At 43.7% G+C, this 22,160-nt stretch overlaps 1 protein-coding gene across 1 annotated transcript in view; it reads right to left on the bottom strand.

Annotated features, from left to right (window-relative positions):
* The window catches only part of LOC118371447 (sodium channel protein type 4 subunit alpha-like), a 120,724-nt gene that overhangs the window by 29,007 nt on the left and 69,557 nt on the right, over positions 1-22,160 (bottom strand). The window contains exons 13-16 of the mRNA XM_052477394.1: positions 21,481-21,719; positions 17,946-18,119; positions 15,021-15,377; positions 5,917-6,357 (exon numbers count right to left, since the gene is read on the bottom strand). Coding sequence (XP_052333354.1) covers positions 5,917-6,357; positions 15,021-15,377; positions 17,946-18,119; positions 21,481-21,719 — 1,211 coding nt within the window. The remainder of the gene's footprint in view (positions 1-5,916; positions 6,358-15,020; positions 15,378-17,945; positions 18,120-21,480; positions 21,720-22,160) is intronic.

The following is a 22,160-nucleotide window of genomic DNA, read 5'->3' on the forward strand; positions in this document are numbered from 1 at the left end:
ATTTAATCTGCAGGGCCTGAGCAGCACTACCACTACAGTTCTATAGCTCTACAATTTAACATCTGCCCCACTGCAGACTGATGCTGCCTGCCAACCCTGCATCAGGGATTTAAAGGAAGAGAGGGATGAGGGAGAGAAAGAGAGCGAGAGAGCGAAAGATAAAGAGAGAGAGAGGGAAAGGACGAGAGATATAGAGAGCGAAAGAGATAGAGAGAGAGAGGGACAGACAGGCAGAGAGACAGACACGATTGACTCAATGAGGGGCTTAAGGCTTAATGCCGAGGGAAATACACACTGTAGTAGGTGACATTGTGTTAATTACCTAATATAATTCAATCTAAGAGAAGCAAAAAGCCACTTTCAGTAATTTAATGTGAGACCGTTTTCTTTGCAGCCCAGCGCTGTGCTTTCTGAGAAGATGTTTTCAGGCTCAATCACATCTGAAGGCCCTGGCAGACTGTCTGTCTGTCTGTCTGTCTGTCTGTCTGTCTGTCTGTCTGTCTGTCTGTCTGTCTGTCTGTCTGTCTGTCTGTGAACGCCAACTAGTATCAACTCGCAACACAACCCACAGAGACCAGATACAGACGGGGTTTTTTCAAAGCAGCATTCCACTAGTTTCTACATTATTCACTTGCCGATAATGTCTATCTCCATGATAGAGTCTGCCAGTGTAGAGAGTGAAAATACTCTAGTTCCATCAGATTTTTATCATCATTCAACTTGTGTCTCATCATTCAGCTACAATCCATTTCTAGCACACACACACACATGCTTTTCTTTCTCACTATTCACCCTCTGGTCTTTGGACGTCAGGGGGCTAAAGAATTTGGCTTAGCACCTAAAACCCTCACAATTTATTTTTACAAATGCACAATTGAGAGCGATCCTGTCGGGCTGTATCACCGCCTGGTATGGCAACTGCACCGCCCACAACCGCAAAGCTCTCCGGAAGGTGGTGCGGTCTGCACAACGAATCACCGGGGGCAAACTTCCCGCCCTCCTGGACACCTACAGCACCCGATGCCATAGGAAGGCCAAAATAATCATCAAGGACATCAACCACCCGAGCCACTGCCTGTTCGCCCCTGCTATCATCCATCCAAAAGGCAAGGTCAGTACAGGTGCATCAAAGCCGGGACCGAGAGACTGAAAAACAGATTTTTATCTCAAGGCCATCAGACTGCGAAACAGCCATCACTAGCACATCAGAGGCTGCTGCCTATAGACATAGATTAAGAATCACTGGCCACATTCAGGAATGGATCACTAGCCACTTTAATAATGTTTCTGTATCTTGCACTACTTATCTCATATGTATAAACTGCACTCCACACTATTCTACTGTATCTTAGTCCCTTTTAAATTGTGTTTACACATTACATCACCCATTTCATATGTATATACTGTGTTGTATTCTATACCACACCACTGACTGTTACAACAGGCATCTCCAGCTCATCAGAGGCTGCTGCCTACAGACATAGATTAGAAATCACAGGCCACTTTAATAATGTCTGCGTATCTTGCATTACTCATCTCATATGTATAAACTGTACTCTACACTATTCAACAGTATCTTAGTCACTTTAGTTGTGTGTAAATATTGTATCACCCATCTCATATGTAAATACTATATTCTATACTATGCCATTGTATCGTAGTCCAATGCTGCTCTGTATATATATATATATATATATATATATATATATATATATATATATATATATATGTATATATTCTTAATTCATTCCTTACTTAGACTTACATGTATTTTGTGTATATGTTGTGAAATGGTTAGATATTACTACACTGTCGGAGCTAGAAACACAAGCATTTCGCTACACCCGGAATAACATCTCCTAGACACATGTACGTGACCAATCAAATTTGATTTGATTTGACAAGAAAATGAGGAAAAACCCAAACCTGAAAAGAAAGATTTCCTACGGTACTTTGAGATGGTGTGTGTAGGCTTGGGCTTTAACCGTTTATACCATATACCGGGATATTTACCAATACCAATGGTATGATTTTCAATACTGTTTTAAAAAAAACACAGAGGAGCATTATAAGTTAAATATAACTATAAGAAATATAAGATTTGTAAAATTAATTATAACCAGCTCAGGGCTCCAGCATTTGGTTTGTTAACTTGCTAGCTCAGTGGCTAGATGTCAAGATTAAGCTTCCTGGTTACAGCAGAGACATTCAATCCTGAGTGCCGGTTTCTTTAGCTAACATTGACTGGCCTTTCTGCTATCTTTAAAATATGAACATTCCATCATTAACGAGTCTCAAGAAGAACAGAGGGGTTGATCCTGATTCGATAACCTTCACAGCTAACGTCCAATGAATATCCAAATATTGGAACACTTATCTCTTTTTCTTCTCCACAGAACACATTGGTCTCTGGGGCTCCCGAGTAGCGCAGTGGTTTAAGACACTGCATCTCAGTGCTAGAGGCGTCACTGCAGTCCCTGGTTTGAATCCAGACTGCACCACATCCGGCTGTGATTGGGAGTCCCATAGGGCGATGCACAATTGGCCCAGCGTTGTCCGGGGTAGGCCATCATTGTAAACAAGAATTTGTTCTTAACTGACTTGCCTAGTTAAATCAAATAAATAAATCTGGTTGCCAAGCAACCTTTTTTTTGTCCAGATGAAACCAGTCTGTCAAAAGTTGCTCATGTCTAAAGTCTCAACCTAAATACACACTGCAATTCCAAACCACAAAACTTCTTTGCTTTGATTTGAAACCTAACGATACAACACCTTGCCTTAGCTAACGGCTAAAATGTTTGTTTTTGACTTCATCCTTCTAATTCTATTAACAAGGCTCCACATGCATTCCTGCTATTTCCAACCACCAAACGAGCAACTCCTCCGTAAATCCAGCTGCACATTGAACGTTGAGATTGCCCGAAAGGCCAGTATCTTTGGCAATGACGTAGTGGCAAGAAGCGGAATGTCAGCTAAACAGACTGGTACCCAGACTAGAGACAGTCAATGCCCTCCTGGATCAAGATCCCTTTTGCCAAAAATGTTTTGGTACAGAAAACATTGGTACAGAAACGGTATGAACAATTGAATACAGCCCAACCATATTGGTGTATAGCGTTGCGTAGCGATTATGTAACTAAATCTGTGTCCTGTCTCCAGGGATCACCTTGTATGCCTGGCTCACAGATTTACCGGATTATATATCCGGAATGCCGCCATTCTCTGCTCCGCATCCATCTATTCTACAGTACTACCCACTTCCTGCAATCTACCATATGACCCGCCCTCTGCAGCTCATTGATCCCTGGCTTCACGCTCACTTTTGAGTGACATGAGCAGCTGCCAATCTGGTACACTACACCATGGCACTGATGTGTAAGTGTATCTGAGATTTACTAGTGGGACTCGGGACTGGCGAGGTTTAGGACTGGGGAGGCTCGAGACTGGGGAGGCTCTGGACTGGGGAGGCTCGGGACTGGGGAGGCTCGGGACTGGGGAGGCTCGGGACTGGGGAGGCTCAGGACTGGGGAGGCTCGGGACTGGGGAGGCTCGGGACTGGGGAGGCTCGGGACTGGGGAGGCTTGGGACTGGGGAGGCTCGGGACTGGAGACGCTCGGGACTGGGGAGGCTCGGGACTGGAGACGCTCGGGACTGGGGAGGCTCGGGACTGGGGAGGCTCGGGACTGGGGAGGCTCGGGACTGGGGAGGCTCGGGACTGGGGAGGCTCGGGACTGGGGAGGCTCGGGACTGGGGAGGCTCGGGACTGGGGAGGCTCGGGACTGGAGACGCTCGGGACTGGGGAGGCTCGGGACTGGGGAGGCTCGGGACTGGGGAGGCTCGGGACTGGGGACGCTCGGGACTGGGGAGGCTCGGGACTGGGGACGCTCGGGACTGGGGAGGCTCGGGACTGGGGAGGCTCGGGACTGGGGAGGCTCGGGACTGGGGAGGCTCAGGACTGCGGAGGCTCGGGACTGGGGAGGCTCGGGACTGGGGAGGCTCGGGACTGGGGAGGCTCGGGACTGGGGAGGCTCGGGACTGGGGAGGCTCGGGACTGGGGAGGCTCGGGACTGGGGATGCTCGGGACTGGGGAGGCTCGGGACTGGGGACGCTCGGGACTGGGGAGGCTCGGGACTGCGGAGGCTCGGGACTGGGGACGCTCCCGGGACTGCGGAGGCTCGGGATTGGGGATGCTCGGGACTGGGGAGGCTGGGGACTGGGGAGGCTGGGGACTGGGGAGGCTGGGGACTGGGGAGGCTCGGGACTGTGGAGGCTCGGGACTGGGGACGCTTCGGGACTGGGGACGCTCGGGACTGGGGAGGCTCGGGACTGGGGACGCTCGGGACTGGGGAGGCTCGGGACTGGGGAGGCTCGGGACTGGGGATGCTCGGGATTGTGTGTTTCACCATAAAAGTCCTATGACCAAGTTCAAGTTAGTATAGTTATACACACAGTGGGGTCAGATATGACTGACAGCCTTGATGAAGATGAGCAATAATACAATTGTTCAGAGAAAGACATTTTGTTTAACAAGTAATCGTTTTTTTCCCAGAAAAAAACAAGGTAGGGGTCAAAATGATTGATAGTTCTAAAGAAGTATGCAATATTCCTAGCATGCTAATCTCTACATCAAGCTTGGGACTGGATGCATTTTGCAGTTAGTTTTGGTTGCGTTTCAGATTATTTTGACATGCTAACCTCTCACCATTACCAATAACAGGGGAGGTTAGCATGTCAAAATAGCCTGAAACACAACCAAAACGAACTGTAAAATGCATCCAGTCCCAAACTTGATGTAGAGATTAGCATGTCTTGGGGGGGATCTTTGACCCTCTGTAAGTTTCTCAGTCGTCATTATTTACAATTCATTCCGGATGATCTGTATTCCTGGTAGCAGCCACATGAATGTCGAAGTGTTTAGAAACGTATTCTATGTCTTATTGACAATGAAAGTGATTCCAAAATGACACAATACATTATTTATCATTAATTTCTGTTGGGCATAAAATAATATGAAACACAACCAAAGCAAACAGCAAATGCATCCAACAAGTTTGTAGAGTCACAAGCTAAACGTTTGACTCCTTTATGTATAAGAATCTTTAGGGGTGTCAATTGTTTAAAGATATATATTTCTCCAAGCAATTGTATTAGCATAAAATAATATAATTTCCTCTATAGGACAGTATTTTAATTATTTATTTTACACTGTCGTTATTGCTCCTCTTCATCAAGGGTGTCAATAATTTCGAACCCCACTGTCTATTTAGTGAGAAAAAATGTCAAACAAAATGTACACATTTTGTGCTTTTGAATGCACAAAAAAACCCTTTACTTTAGAAAAAAAACCTTTACTTTAGAATTTAAAAAAAACTTTACTTTAGAATTAAAAAAAACTTTACTTTAGAATATTTTTTTTTTACTTTAGAATAAAAAAAACCTTTACTTTAGAATAAAAAAACCTTTACTTTAGAATAAAACCTTTACTTTAGAATAAAAAAAACCTTTACTTTAGAATAAAAAAAACTTTACTTTAGAATAAAAAAAACCTTTACTTTAGAATAAAAAAAAACCTTTACTTTAGAATAAAAAAAACTTTACTTTAGAAAAAAAACTTTACTTTAGAAAAAAACCTTTACTTTAAAATAAAAAAAACCTTTACTTTAGAATAAAAAAAACCTTTACTTTAGAAAAAAAAAACCTTACTTTGGAATTTTAAAAAACCTTTACTTTAGAATAAAAAAAACTTTACTTTAGAAAAAAAACCTTTACTTTAAAATAAAAAAAAACTTTACTTTAGAATAAAAAAACCTTTACTTTAGAAAAAAAAAACATTACTTTGGAATTTAAAAAAACTTTATTTTAGAATAAAAACACTTCCTTATTAGTGTGATGTATAATTTGTGCAAAAAGGTTTACCGCTTTGTTGTCCTCGTCCTCTGACGACTCCGTCTCCTCCTCCACCTCTCCTTCCTCAGGGAACTCCACGTCCGACTCCCCTGGAGCGATGGGCACACTGATGGTCAGGTTGGGGTTGGTCATGTAGCTGTCGTCGTCCGGGACCTTCTCTCCGTAGCGTCCGATCACCCCTACCACCCCGACCCCCACCCCACCGTTACTCTCCACGTGATTCGCTACGGGTGTCAGCTTCACAGAAATCTGAACGTCTTTAGTCATGAGACGTCTCTTCTTCAGGTTTCCGTTGAATAAGTCGGTGACGTTCCTCATCAGCCAGGCGAACCCCGTGTGGATGCGGGCGACGGCGATCTGGATGTTGTTCATCTCTCCGTCTTCGTCGGGAGCTGACAGGTTGTCTGAGCTGAACGAGCTGAGCAGCAGGGCCAAGAACAGGTTCAGCACCTGGGATGGAAGAGGAAAAGGAGACCAGTATAATGGAACCACACAAAATGGGACAAATTGGTGTATTTTGATCATGTTCAAATTATATAGAAGCAGATCAGAGGCTGAGGCCTTCTTTAAGACCCTTTGACCCAAGACAATGGTTTCGTCACCAGAATCAAATCCTATAGACAGGGGATTAACCCACCGTTCAAATGCATACATGTTTAACACGTAATACGGATCCAAGCAGCATCCCATCTGATCTCCAGTAATCTGCCTGCTCAGAGAGCACTCGAGCTACTTGTCATCTAGGCTCCAGATACCTCTGCATTGTGTGTGGGACATAACCAGTTGGTGTGGGATTATCTGCTCACTGAGATGGGGGGCATGAACATGATCTGAGCAGATTCTTGTTGATGGGTGCTCTTTGACCTCCTTGCATCTAAGCAATTTGTTGCTTTGTGAACCCAAGAGATCAGCCGGGATACACAGCCTTCATATGATTCATGTGTTTAGAGAGAGGGAGGGTTTCTGTCAGTCTGACCATGTACTGCCCAGAGGAGAGCTGGAGGAATCTGGTGGTCAAGCTCGTCATATATAGCGCCCTTTATACCTAGCTTCATAACATCGTATACTGTTGTCCATAATGCAAAAAAAATAACAAATAAAAATGCAGACGTTATTTTAACATCAAAATAATTCCTGGGTAACAATTGAGTACTTTACTGTAATAGTTTTCCATTAAAATGGACAAAAAATGAACCAAAACATCCTTTTAGCAACAACAAAACAACTAATTCTAATGCTACAATGTTGCTAGGACTACCTGTGAGTGGTCTGAGTGGGGAAGGGAAAGCCAGCTAAAAACAATATTTTTTGGGGGGGGGGGGGCAGAGAGGTTTGTAACCTCTCTTCGTTATCTGATCTATTCATTTACTGCCTGGTGACGTCACCTGGCAACCCGAGCACTCCACTCGTGCAAAAATCTGCCAATTAAAAAAGTCCTGTTGGAGATTGTATGTTTAACCAGCAACTAATCAAATAGTTGAAAAATCACAGATTTGTTTCTGAGCATGTGGATAGGATTCATTAAGAAGTTGGCCTTTAAATGACGTCGGGAAAGTAAAGGCCAACGGAACAAGTGCTTGACTTGTGTCCAACAGGATTTGACTTTCTTAAAGCTATGCTCTCTTAAAGCCTGACATGATTTTAAAACAGTGAACTGATCACGGGTAGGTCAATCCTGTATATTGTGGGCATTAGACTGTTTAAACTATAAAATAGAGTTCTTTGGCCGAGCTGTTCTTTGGCCGAGCTGTTCTTTGGCCGAGCTGTTCTTTGGCCGAGCTGTTCTTTGGCCGAGCTGTTCTTTGGCCCACCTGTGGTGGGTTTGACGTCTGAATGAAAAGCCATTAGGCCCGAAAAGAACCCATACCTACTGTAAAATATGGTGGATCTTCGATGCTATCAGGTATCTGCTTCCATTGATCTTCCACATGAACTTTACCCAGTACCAAGCCATTTCCTTTTTGCCCAAAAAACCTGGTTGCCTCTCACCAGGAGACTGAAACTTGACCGCAAGTGGATCTTCCAGCGAGATAATAACCACAAGCACACGTCAAAATCCACAAAGAAATAGTTAATTGACCACAAAAAAATCAGTCTCTGGGTCTTGAAACCCGTTGAAAACCGGTGTTTTGAATTGAAGTGGGGAAGTCCATAAGAACAGACAAAAGATATCAAGCACCTGGAAATATGGAGGAATGAACTGAGATCGTTCCCAATGTGTTCTCCAATCTCATGAAACATTTTAGAAAAGGAGAGGTATTCCACCTTTTTGAGAGGAAAAAACATATTACTTCTTCAACTAAATCTCCTTCTCTGAGCAATTGTATTAGTATAATATAATTTCCTTTTTATTTTTTTCAAACATTTTATACAATAGCTCAGTATTTGAAGTATTTGTTTTATACAGTCATTTGTGTTCATCTTTATCAATAAATTTGGACACTGCATGTGGTTTGGAAATGACATGCGAAAGCAAGAGCCAAGACCCAGTGAGTCTGTGTGAAAACCCAGTGAGTCTGTGTGAAAACCCAGTGAGTCTGTGTGAAAACCAAGTGAGTCTGTGTGAAAACCCAGTGAGTCTGTGTGAAAACCCAGTGAATCTGTGTGAAAACCCAGTGAATCTGTGTGAAAACCCAGTGTGTAAACCCTGTGTGAAAACCCAGTGAATCTGTGTGAAAACACAGTGAATCTGTGTGAAAACAGGGCTCCGGGCAGCCGAGCGGAAATGGAGGAAAACTCGCCTCCTGCGGACCTGGCATCCTTTCACTCCCTCCTCTCTACATTTTCCTCCTCTGTCTCTGCTGCTAAAGCCACTTTCTACCATTCTAAATTCCAAGCATCTGCCTCTAACCCTAGGAAGCTCTTTGCCACCTTCTCCTCCCTCCTGAATCCTCCCCCTCCCTCCTCCTCTCTGCAGATGACTTCGTCAACCATTTTGAAAAGAAGGTCGATGACATCCGATCCTCGTTTGCTAAGTCAAACGACACCGCTGGTTCTGCTCACACTGCCCTACCCTATGCTCTGACCTCTTTCTCCCCTCTCTCTCCAGATGAAATCTCGCGTCTTGTGACGGCCGGCCGCCCAACAACCTGCCCGCTTGACCCTATCCCCTCCTCTCTTCTCCAGACCATTTCCGGAGACCTTCTCCCTTACCTCACCTCGCTCATCAACTCATCCCTGACCGCTGGCTACGTCCCTCCCGTCTTCAAGAGAGCGAGAGTTGCACCCCTTCTGAAAAAACCTACACTCGATCCCTCCGATGTCAACAACTACAGACCAGTATCCCTTCTCTCTTTTCTCTCCAAAACTCTTGAGCGTGCCGTCCTTGGCCAGCTCTACCGCAATCTCTCACAGAATGACCTTCTTGATCCAAATCAGTCAGGTTTCAAGACTAGTCATTCAACTGAGACTGCTCTTCTCTGTATCACGGAGGCGCTCCGCACTGCTAAAGCTAACTCTCTCCTCTGCTCTCATCCTTCTAGACCTATCGGCTGCCTTCGATACTGTGAACCATCAGATCCTCCTCTCCACCCTCTCCGAGTTGGGCATCTCCGGCGCGGCCCACGCTTGATTGCGTCCTACCTGACAGGTCGCTCCTACCAGGTGGCGTGGCGAGAATCTGTCTCCTCACCACGCGCTCTCACCACTGGTGTCCCCCAGGGCTCTGTTCTAGGCCCTCTCTTATTCTCGCTATACACCAAGTCACTTGGCTCTGTCATAACCTCACATGGTCTCTCCTATCATTGCTATGCAGACGACACACAATTAATCTTCTCCTTTCCCCTTCTGATGACCAGGTGGCGAATCGCATCTCTGCATGTCTGGCAGACATATCAGTGTGGATGACGGATCACCACCTCAAGCTGAACCTCAGCAAGACGGAGCTCCTCTTCCTCCCGGGAAGGACTGCCCGTTCCATGATCTCGCCATCACGGTTGACAACTCCATTGTGTCCTCCTCCCAGAGCGCTAAGAACCTTGGCGTGATCCTGGACAACACCCTGACGTTCTCAACTAACATCAAGGCGGTGTCCCGTTCCTGTAGGTTCATGCTCTACAACATCCGCAGAGTACGACCCTGCCTCACACAGGAAGCGGCGCAGGTCCTAATCCAGGCACTTGTCATCTCCCGTCTTGATTACTGCAACTCGCTGTTGGCTGGGCTCCCTGCCTGTGCCATTAAACCCCTACAACTCATCCAGAACGCCGCAGCCCGTCTGGTGTTCAACCTTCCCAAGTTCTCTCACGTCACCCCGCTCCTCCGCTCTCTCCACTGGCTTCCAGTTGAAGCTCGCATCCGCTACAAGACCATGGTGCTCGCCTACGGAGCTGTGAGGGGAACGGCACCTCAGTACCTCCAGGCTCTGATCAGGCCCTACACCCAAACAAGGGCACTGCGTTCATCCACCTCTGGCCTGCTCGCCTCCCTACCACTGAGGAAGTACAGTTCCCGCTCAGCCCAGTCAAAACTGTTCGCTGCTCTGGCCCCCAATGGTGGAACAAACTCCCTCACGACGCCAGGACAGCGGAGTCAATCACCACCTTCCGGAGACACCTGAAACCCCACCTCTTCAAGGAATACCTAGGATAGGGTAAGTAAGGGTAAGTAATCCTTCTCACCCCCCTTCTTCCCCCCCAACAAGATTTAGATGCAAGTGGCTGTTCCACTGGTTGTCATAAGGTGTATGCACCAATTTGTAAGTTGCTCTGGATAAGAGCGTCTGCTAAATTACCTAAATGTAAATGTAAATGTAAACACAGTGAATCTGTAAAACTCAGTGAGTCTGTGTGAAACACAGTGAATCTGTGTGAAAACTCAGTGAGTCTGTGTGAAAACACAGTGAGTCTGTGTGAAACACAGTGAATCTGTGTGAAAACCCAGTGAGTCTGTGTGAAACTCAGTGAGTCTGTGTGAAAACACAGTGAATCTGTGTGAAAACCCAGTGAGTCTGTGTGAAAACACAGTGAATCTGTGTGAAAACTCAGTGAGTCTGTGTGAAAACCCAGTGAGTCTGTGTGAAAACCCAGTGAATCTGTGTGAAAACCCAGTGAGTCTGTGTGAAAACCCAGTGAATCTGTGTGAAAACCCAGTGAATCTGTGTGAAAACACAGTGAATCTGTGTGAAAACCCAGTGAGTCTGTGTGAAAACACAGTGAGTCTGTGTGAAAACCCAGTGAATCTGTGTGAAAACCCAGTGAGTCTGTGTGAAAACACAGTGAATCTGTGTGAAAACACAGTGAATCTGTGTGAAAACCCAGTGTGAAAACCCTGTGTGAAAACCCAGTGAATCTGTGTGAAAACGTGTGAAAACCCAGTGAATCTGTGCCGGTCACTCGTTCTCCTTTGGATTTAGCCTGCCTGTGTCCTGGATTACACAAAATGGTTCCCTCCGATTTTACTGCAGTCCACTAACGGCAGAAAATGGTACTCAACTTGTTGTACTCGCTCGTAACATTTGTTTTTTTTTAAGTGACGTTTTTTTTATTTGTTTTTTTAAAATCTTAATTTAATTAAATAATGAAATTAAAGAAAATATAATTAACAATATCTCAAGGGGAAAAAACATGAGAAAATGTTGAATGAAAAAAAATAATACTATGTTTCAAAATGACCCCAGTGATATGGAAAATAGTTGAGGTATGGGACTGGAGAAATGTAACCACTCTTCATTGACAGAGATATGGATGCAGAGACTGATCATCAATGATGTTAAATGTATAGTTCTAACCATGTTATGAGGCTATACAACGTTTATTTACAAACATTGGAGCAAAACAAGTTTATTTGTTGAGTTCTGATGGGATATGACAGTTGAACTAAGCTCTTGAAGCATTTACAAGTTCTATTCTTCAAGGATAAATTGGTATATATCCTTAATTGGGTGGTCCTTCTGTAGCTCAGTTGGTAGAGCATGGCGCTTGTAACGCCAGGGTAGTGGGTTCGATCCCCGGGACCACCCATACGTAGAATGTATGCACACATGACTGTAAGTCGCTTTGGATAAAAGCGTCTGATAAATGGCATATTTTTTTTATATTTTTTTTTATTTATAAATCCACAAATAAATGTAGCAACATACGGATTGTCCCTTTAAAGACTTAATTTAAAGCTCTGTCATGTACTCCATCCAGCAGCACATCAAGCTGAAGCTCTGTCATGTACTCCATCCAGCAGCACATCAAGCTGAAGCTCTGTCATGTACTCTATCCAGCAGCACATCAAGCTGAAGCTCTGTCATGTACTCTATCCAGCAGCACATCAAGCTGAAGCTCTGTCATGTACTCCATCCAGCAGCACATCAAGCTGAAGCTCTGTCATGTACTCTATCCAGCAGCACATCAAGCTGAAGCTCTGTCATGTACTCCATCCAGTAGCACATCAAGCTGAAGCTCTGTAATGTACTCCATCCAGCAGCACATCAAGCTGAAGCTCTGTCATGTACTCTATCCAGCAGCACATCAAGCTGAAGCTCTGTCATGTACTCTATCCAGCAGCACATCAAGCTGAAGCTCTGTCATGTACTCCATCCAGCAGCACATCAAGCTGAAGCTCTGTCAGGTACTCCATCCAGCAGCACATCAAGCTGAAGCTCTGTCAGGTACTCTATCCAGCAGCACATCAAGCTGAACCTCTGTCAGGTACTCTATCCAGCAGCACATCAAGCTGAAGCTATGCTAAATGAACATGGATGAATGAATGACAGAAATGCTGCTAGCCGTCTGGCCGGCCGGCCGAGCAGCCACTGGTTGTCTGGAGTTCTGAGAAAAAAGGTTTTGATCTCTTCTCATTAAATGATAGTTTCCAGGACACAGATGGACAACAAAGCAACATCTGGGTGGCTCAACCGAAACTGCGTTGCTGTGGCGCCAAGTGACAGCAGTTGTGTACAAACACAGAGCCCGTTACTTGGATTAAATGTTTTGGCGTTTTTTATTATAAACAGTTCCAATTCCGTGCCCTTGCATTACGAAAGGCTTTTTGTCTCATACTACAAAACTAAACTGTCAATACTTGCCGAGCCCGGATATTATACAGTACTGTAGCTAGCTACCACGCCGTGCTGTAACGTTCCAACGCCACCTCATCTGATCAACACATGTTCAACCCATTAAAATACCTCATTTATTACCACTGGATAAAACATTTAAGCCTCAAGTGGACGTTCTGCCGTTATAAATATTATATATATAATATATATATATATATATATGCTATAAATTCTACAAACGCCACTCCAGTGTGGATATGCTTGTTGGCACTGGACACGCGAGGTTGGATAATGTCATATATGTTTGTATGTACTTTGTAGAGGATAACAGATGGTTAAATATGTTGTCCAGACTGAATCTGTTTTGAAGTTCGCTTATAGTAATCTGCACGTCAAGCCGGTTACTATGACAACGAAGCCGGCCATTTTCGGAGATATGATTGGGTTTTGGGATGGCCCACAGGGACACTGTACATGGAATCATTGTCGTAACACGGTGACCATAACGGACAATGCAAACCATTTTTAGTTATTTCCTAGATCAATCCTCTCACACGGTCTGAAAGCACAGCTTTCTCAGAGTACGTCTATACTATTGACTCCTAAATAATCCCTTGTGGAAAACCTCTCCCTCCTTCTCTCTCCTCCCCAATAGAAACCCTTACAGAAACCCTCTGTCCCTCCTTCTCCCTCCTACCCAATAGAAACCCTTACAGAAACCCTCTGTCCCTCCTTCTCCCTCCTACCCAATAGAAACCCTTACAGAAACCCTCTGTCCCTCCTTCTCTCTCCTACCCAATAGAAACCCTTACAGAAACCCTCTGTCCCTCCTACCCAATAGAAACCATTACAGAAACCCTCTGTCCCTCCTTCTCTCTCTTACCCAATAGAAACCCTTACAGAAACCCTCTGTCCCTCCTACCCAATAGAAACCCTTACAGAAACCCTCTGTCTCTCCTACCCAATAGAAACCCTTACAGAAACTCTCTGTCCCTCCTACCCAATAGAAACCCTTACAGAAACCCTCTGTCCCTCCTACCCAATAGAAACCCTTACAGAAACCCTCTGTCCCTCCTTCTCCCTCAAACCCTTACAGAAACCCTATGTCCCTCCTTCTCTCTCCTACCCAATAGAAACCCTTACAGAAACCCTCTGTCCCTCCTACCCGATAGAAACCATTACAGAAACCCTCTGTCCCTCCTTCTCTCTCTTACCCAATAGAAACCCTTACAGAAACCCTCTGTCCCTCCTACCCAATAGAAACCCTTACAGAAACCCTCTGTCCCTCCTACCCAATAGAAACCCTTACAGAAACCCTCTGTCCCTCCTACCCAATAGAAACCCTTACAGAAACCCTCTGTCCCTCCTACCCAATAGAAACCCTTACAGAAACCCTCTGTCCCTCCTTCTCTCTCCTACCCAATAGAAACCCTTACAGAAACCCTCTGTCCCTCCTTCTCTCTCCTACCCAATAGAAACCCTTACAGAAACCCTCTGTCCCTCCTACCTAATAGAAACCATTACAGAAACCCTCTGTCCCTCCTTCTCTCTCCTCCCCAATAGAAACCCTTACAGAAACCCTCTGTCCCTCCTTCTCTCTCCTCCCCAATAGAAACCCTTATCCATCTCATAATTTGGACCAAACGACAAATCTGACCAGGTCTTGCTATTGTTTGTTTCCAGAAACCCTAGCTGTCCCAGTGCATTGTAATACTCTCCTTCCCCTTAATCTGTGGCTCCCAGTAAAGGATACATCCATCTTGACAAATACGCCAGGGTAGTGGGTTCCAGGTCTTGCTATTGTTTGTTTCCATAAAACTCTGTAGCTCTCGTTTCTCCAGTGCATTGTAATACTCCTGTTCTATCAATGCCCTTTTCAGATCCCATTTCTCAATCAGAAGGTTGTGCAACAGCACAACTAATTGTATCCATAATACAACATCCATCACATCATTTATGCTAAACAACAATCTTGCTGATATTTCTGTTTAAAAAAACAACCTCTAAACTCATTCCAATGCATAACGATCCTGTTCTATTAGCTTGTGTGTGTCTTTTGTCCGACCTTCACTCTTTGTGTTAGAACTGATCTCTACATTTCAGGTTTCTCAACGGATCTACTCACCACCAGGTTTCCTATGACCATGACCAGCATGAAGACTAGGATGCAGAGAGGTTGCCCTGCCACCTCCATACAATCCCACATGGTCTCGATCCACTCGCCACACAGCACCCGGAACACGATGAGGAACGAGTGGAAGAAGTCCTTCATGTGCCAGCGGGGTAACATACAATCCTTAGAGATCTTACAAACGCAGTCCTGGTAGTTCTTGCCGAACAGTTGCATGCCCACCACGGCGAAGATGAAGACGATAATGGCCAGTACCAGGGTCAGGTTTCCCAGAGCTCCCACGGAGTTACCGATGATCTTGATCAGTGTGTTCAGGGTGGGCCATGACTTCGCTAGCTTGAACACTCGCAACTGACCGACACACAAAAAAAGAGACAAATCAATTAGCAAAATTAAATGATCAAATTATGTTAATTATGTTACATTACATAATGCTTAAAAATATTATATTTTTTACATTATGTGAATAAAGGACTACAGTGTAGTAAAGGATACTAAAGGACTACAACGTAGTCCCCTGCAGTAAAGGAATGGCACATGACGTTATCATTGGATTGCTGTGTGAGTATGGCTTGTACCCAAGTAAACAGTGTCTCAGCATCTAGATCAGAGTCCTTGTGTTTGACACGTCTCAGCATCTAGATCAGAGTCCTTGTGTTTGACACGTCTCAACATCTAGATCAGAGTCCTTGTGTTTGACACGTCTCAGCATCTAGATCAGAGTCCTGGTGTTTGACACGTCTCAGCATCTAGATCAGAGTTCTTGTGTTTGACACGTCTCAACATCTAGATCAGAGTTCTTGTGTTTGACACGTCTCAGCATCTAGATCAGAGTCCTTGTGTTTGACACGTCTCAGCATCTAGATCAGAGTCCTGGTGTTTGACACGTCTCAGCATCTAGATCAGAGTCCTTGTGTTTGACACGTCTCAGCATCTAGATCAGAGTCCTTGTGTTTGACACGTCTCAGCATCTAGATCAGAGTCCTTGTGTTTGACACGTCTCAGCATCTAGATCAGAGTCCTTGTGTTTGACACGTCTCAGCATCTAGATCAGAGTCCTTGTGTTTGACACGTCTCAGCATCTAGATCAGAGTCCTTGTGTTTGACACGTCTCAGCATCTAGATCAGAGTCCTTGTGTTTGACACGTCTCAACATCTAGATCAGAGTCCTTGTGTTTGACACGTCTCAGCATCTAGATCAGAGTCCTTGTGTTTGACACGTCTCAACATCTAGATCAGAGTCCTTGTGTTTGACACGTCTCAACATCTAGATCAGAGTCCTTGTGTTTGACACGTCTCAACATCTAGATCAGAGTCCTTGTGTTTGACACGTCTCAGCATCTAGATCAGAGTCCTTGTGTTTGACACGTCTCAGCATCTAGATCAGAGTCCTTGTGTTTGACACGTCTCAACATCTAGATCAGAGTCCTTGTGTTTGACACGTCTCAGCATCTAGATCAGAGTCCTTGTGTTTGACACGTCTCAGCATCTAGATCAGAGTCCTTGTGTTTGACACGTCTCAGCATCTAGATCAGAGTCCTTGTGTTTGACACGTCTCAGCATCTAGATCAGAGTCCTTGTGTTTGACCCGTCTCAGCATCTAGATCAGAGTCCTTGTGTTTGACACGTCTCAACATCTAGATCAGAGTCCTTGTGTTTGACACGTCTCAACATCTAGATCAGAGTCCTTGTGTTTGACACGTCTCAGCATCTAGATCAGAGTCCTTGTGTTTGACACGTCTCAGCATCTAGATCAGAGTCCTTGTGTTTGACCCGTCTCAGCATCTAGATCAGAGTCCTTGTGTTTGACACGTCTCAACATCTAGATCAGAGTCCTTGTGTTTGACACGTCTCAGCATCTAGATCAGAGTCCTTGTGTTTGACACGTCTCAGCATCTAGATCAGAGTCCTTGTGTTTGACATGTCTCAACATCTAGATCAGAGTCCTGGTGTTTGACACGTCTCAGCATCTAGATCAGAGTCTTTGTGTTTGACACGTCTCAACATCTAGATCAGAGTCCTTGTGTTTGACACGTCTCAACATCTAGATCAGAGTCCTTGTGTTTGACACGTCTCAACATCTAGATCAGAGTCCTTGTGTTTGACACGTCTCAACATCTAGATCAGAGTCCTTGTGTTTGACACGTCTCAACATCTAGATCAGAGTCCTTGTGTTTGACACGTCTCAACATCTAGATCAGAGTCCTTGTGTTTGACACGTCTCAACAAGAGTCATCTAGATCAGATCAGAGTCCTTGTGTTTGACACGTCTCAGCATCTAGATCAGAGTCCTTGTGTTTGACACGTCTCAGCATCTAGATCAGAGTCCTTGTGTTTGACACGTCTCAGCATCTAGATCAGAGTCCTTGTGTTTGACACGCCTCAGCATCTAGATCAGAGTCCTTGTGTTTGACACGTCTCAGCATCTAGATCAGAGTCCTGGTGTTTGGCACGTCTCAACATCTAGATCAGAGTCCTTGTGTTTGGCACGTCTCAGATCCATTTTTCATATTGCTCGTAATTGAAGTGATTCCACTAAAATGTGTCCCCCCACCCTCGAAATCTCATTGATACTGTGACTCAATCATTGTAATGCTCAACAGATTACGCCACTGTGTGTGTGTGTGTGTGTGGGGGGGGGGCATACTAAGCTTGGAGTTTCTCACCCTCAAACATATCATCAAAAGGGAATAATTATTTCGATGTAGCAGTTTTATTTTATTTTATTGATTGGGTTAAATGATTTATACAATTATTTAAACCAATCATAACCAATCAAACAAATAAAATAAATACATAAATAAAATGTTATCAAATGAAATGAAACGTTGTAATTTGTAAGTCGCTCTGGATAAGAGCGTCTGCTAAATGACTTAAATGTAAATGTAAATGTAAATGTCTTTGTGACAGTGACATTACCAGTCTGAAGGAGCGCAGGACGGACAGTCCCTCTACGTTGGACAGGCCCAGCTCCATGAGGCTGAGACAGACGATGATGCCGTCAAACATGTTCCAGCCCTGCTGGAAGTAAAAGTATGGATCCATGGCTATCAGCTTGAATACCATCTCTGCTGTGAAGATCACCGTGAACACCTGGGAGAGCACACAGATAATACACAACCAGTACACAACCATTACCCAAACATCACATCACACAACCATTACCCAAACATCACATCACACAACCATTACCCAAACATCACCATCACACAACCATTACCCAACCATCACACAACCATTACCCAAACATCACATCACACAACCATTACCCAAACATCACATCACACAACCATTACCCAAACATCACATCACACAACCATTACCCAACCATCACACAACCATTACCCAAACATCACATCACACAACCATTACCCAAACATCATACAACCATTACCCAACCATCACATCACACAACCATTACCCAAACATCACATCACACAACCATTACCCAAACATCACATCACACAACCATTACCCAACCATCACACAGCCATTACCCAACCATCACACAGCCATCACATTACACAACCATCACATTACACAACCATCACATTACACAACCATTACCCAAACATCACATCACACAACCAATACCCAACCATCACACAACCATTACCCAACCATCACACAACCATTACCCAAACATCACATCACACAACCATTACCCAAACATCACATCACACAACCATTACCCAACCATCACACAACCATTACCCAACCATCACTAGACTAGTGTTGATCTGGATTCAATAGACTGGTGATGATCTGGATTCAATAGACAGGTTAATCTGGATTGAAAAGACTGGTGTTGATCTGGATTCAATAGACTAGTGTTGATCTGGATTCAATAGACTGGTGTTGATCTGGATTCAATAGACAGGTTAATCTGGATTGAAAAGACTGGTGTTGATCTGGATTCAATAGACTGGTGTTGACCTGGATTCAATAGACAGGTTAATCTGGATTGAATAGACTGGTGTTGACCTGGATTCAATAGACAGGTTCATCTGGATTGAATAGACTGGTGTTGACCTGGATTCAATAGACAGGTTAATCTGGATTGAATAGACTGGTGTTGATCTGGATTCAATAGACAGGTTAATCTGGATTGAATAGACTGGTGTTGATCTGGATTCAATAGACAGGTTCATCTGGATTGAATAGACTGGTGTTAATCTGGATTGAATAGGCTGGTGTTGATCTGGATTGAATAGACTAGTGTTGATCTGGATTCAATAGACAGGTTAATCTGGATTGAATAGACTGGTGTTGATCTGGATTCAATAGACAGGTTAATCTGGATTGAATAGACTGGTGTTGATCTGGATTCAATAGACAGGTTCATCTGGGTTGAATAGACTGGTGTTAATCTGGATTGAATAGGCTGGTGTTGATCTGGATTGAATAGACTGGTGTTAATCTGGATTGAATAGACTGGTGTTGATCTGGATTCAATAGACAGGTTCATCTGGATTGAATAGACTGGTGTTGACCTGGATTGAATAGACAGGTTAATCTGGATTGAATAGACTGGTGTTGACCTGGATTCAATAGACTGGTGTTGATCTGGATTCAATAGACTGGTGTTGACCTGGATTCAATAGACAGGTTAATCTGGATTGAATAGACTGGTGTTGACCTGGATTCAATAGACAGGTTCATCTGGATTGAATAGACTGGTGTTGACCTGGATTCAATAGACAGGTTAATCTGGATTGAATAGACTGGTGTTGATCTGGATTCAATAGACAGGTTAATCTGGATTGAATAGACTGGTGTTGATCTGGATTCAATAGACAGGTTCATCTGGATTGAATGGACTGGTGTTAATCTGGATTGAATAGGCTGGTGTTGATCTGGATTGAATAGACTAGTGTTGATCTGGATTCAATAGACAGGTTAATCTGGATTGAATAGACTGGTGTTGATCTGGATTGAATAGACTGGTGTTGATCTGGATTCAATAGACAGGTTAATCTGGTTTGAATAGACTGGTGTTGATCTGGATTCAATAGACAGGTTCATCTGGATTGAATAGACTGGTGTTAATCTGGATTGAATAGACTGGTGTTGATCTGGATTCAATAGACAGGTTAATCTGGATTGAATAGACTGGTGTTGATCTGGATTCAATAGACAGGTTCATCTGGATTGAATAGACTGGTGTTAATCTGGATTGAATAGGCTGGTGTTGATCTGGATTGAATAGACTAGTGTTGATCTGGATTCAATAGACAGGTTAATCTGGATTGAAAAGACTGGTGTTGATCTGGATTCAATAGACTGGTGTTGATCTGGATTGAATAGACTGGTGTTGATCTGGATTGAATAGACAGGTTCATCTGGATTGAATAGACTGGTGTTGACCTGGATTGAATAGACAGGTTAATCTGGCTTGAATAGACTGGTGTTGACCTGGATTCAATAGACTGGTGTTGATCTGGATTCAATAGACAGGTTAATCTGGATTGAATAGACTGGTGTTGATCTGGATTCAATAGACAGGTTAATCTGGATTGAAAAGACTGGTGTTGATCTGGATTCAATAGACTGGTGTTGATCTGGATTGAATAGACTGGTGTTGATCTGGATTGAATAGACAGGTTCATCTGGATTGAATAGACTGGTGTTGACCTGGATTGAATAGACAGGTTAATCTGGATTGAATAGACTGGTGTTGACCTGGATTCAATAGACTGGTGTTGATCTGGATTCAATAGACAGGTTAATCTGGATTGAATAGACTGGTGTTGATCTGGATTCAATAGACAGGTTCATCTGGATTGAATAGACTGGTGTTGCCAATTTGAGGGAAAGATATGTCCTAAAGATGTATTCCTTGTTTATTCCCTTTTGATTCTGGGATTGTACAAACCCTAGTTTCCATTGTGTGATTGTACAACCACTAGTTTCCATTGTGTGATTGTACAACCCTAGTTTCCATTGTGTGATTGTACAACCCTAGTTTCCATTGTGTGATTGTACAACCCTAGTTTCCATTGTGTGATTGTACAACCCTAGTTTCCATTGTGTGATTGTACAAACCCTAGTTTCCATTGTGTGATTGTACAACCCTAGTTTCCATTGTGTGATTGTACAACCCTAGTTTCCATTGTGTGATTGTACAACCCTAGTTTCCATTTTGTGATTGTACAAACCCTAGTTTCCATTTTGTCTTGTAGGTTATGTGATTACTATTTCCGTAACTGTTATGTGATTGTGGATAGATGGTAAGTAGTTTATTCATTGTAATAATACATTTTTGTCTTAAAACGTCTTATCAGATGTAATGTGATACCTATACTTATTTACTGTTTATATGAATCTTTCATAAAAATTAAAAATAAATCACAAAAATAGCCTTACCATGTTGAGTGAATATTGTGATCGTTGTGTGATAGATTGTAAGTGTTGTTAATAATTGTAAAAGTCATATAATTCTGGAAATCCTTACCAGATTGCCAACAGAGAGCACATTGTTGAACTCGTCGGTCATGGGGTAGTGTTCCAGGGCCATGAAGAGGGTGTTGAGGACGATACAGATGGTTATTGCCAGGTCTAGGAAGGGATCCATCACAATCATCTTCACATACTCCTTTACCTTCAGCCACCACGGGCACCTGTCCCAGATCAGGTACGCCTTGGCAAAAGTGTACCAGCACGGGGGGCACTTCTGACGAGACTCCTCCAGCTCTGGGGGGCAGAGACCAGACACAGGGGTTAGGTTGGTATGGTTTTAGGGCTGTGTAAAATTACACAAACTTTCCCACGGTTCCTTGGGTTTTTCAAGAAACTTGGTTGAAGGATTATCTCCTTGGTCATGCCCTCCTAATTCCGGGAAATTAAGGTTTTGGAAAAACCGGAGAACTTTTGGGAACGATTGTGGAAGCCCAAGCAGTTTTAAAGGTAACACTTTTATATTTATAAATAATTTATAAAGGATTTGTAAAGGGTTTATAAACTTTTAATAAGTAGTTTATAGATATTTTATAAATCTGTCATAATTTATTAACTGCAAAGATACTACAAAGCACATTGTGTGCTTTTCTTTTAGCTCCTTGCCAAAGACTATACTGGTAATAATAACAGTTCTGGTTTTAAAATGCTTGATGGGATTACCTTTTACATCCTGAT

Source organism: Oncorhynchus keta, chromosome 23 (genome assembly GCF_023373465.1).
Source record: "Oncorhynchus keta strain PuntledgeMale-10-30-2019 chromosome 23, Oket_V2, whole genome shotgun sequence".
Taxonomy (NCBI): Eukaryota; Metazoa; Chordata; class Actinopteri; order Salmoniformes; family Salmonidae; genus Oncorhynchus; species Oncorhynchus keta.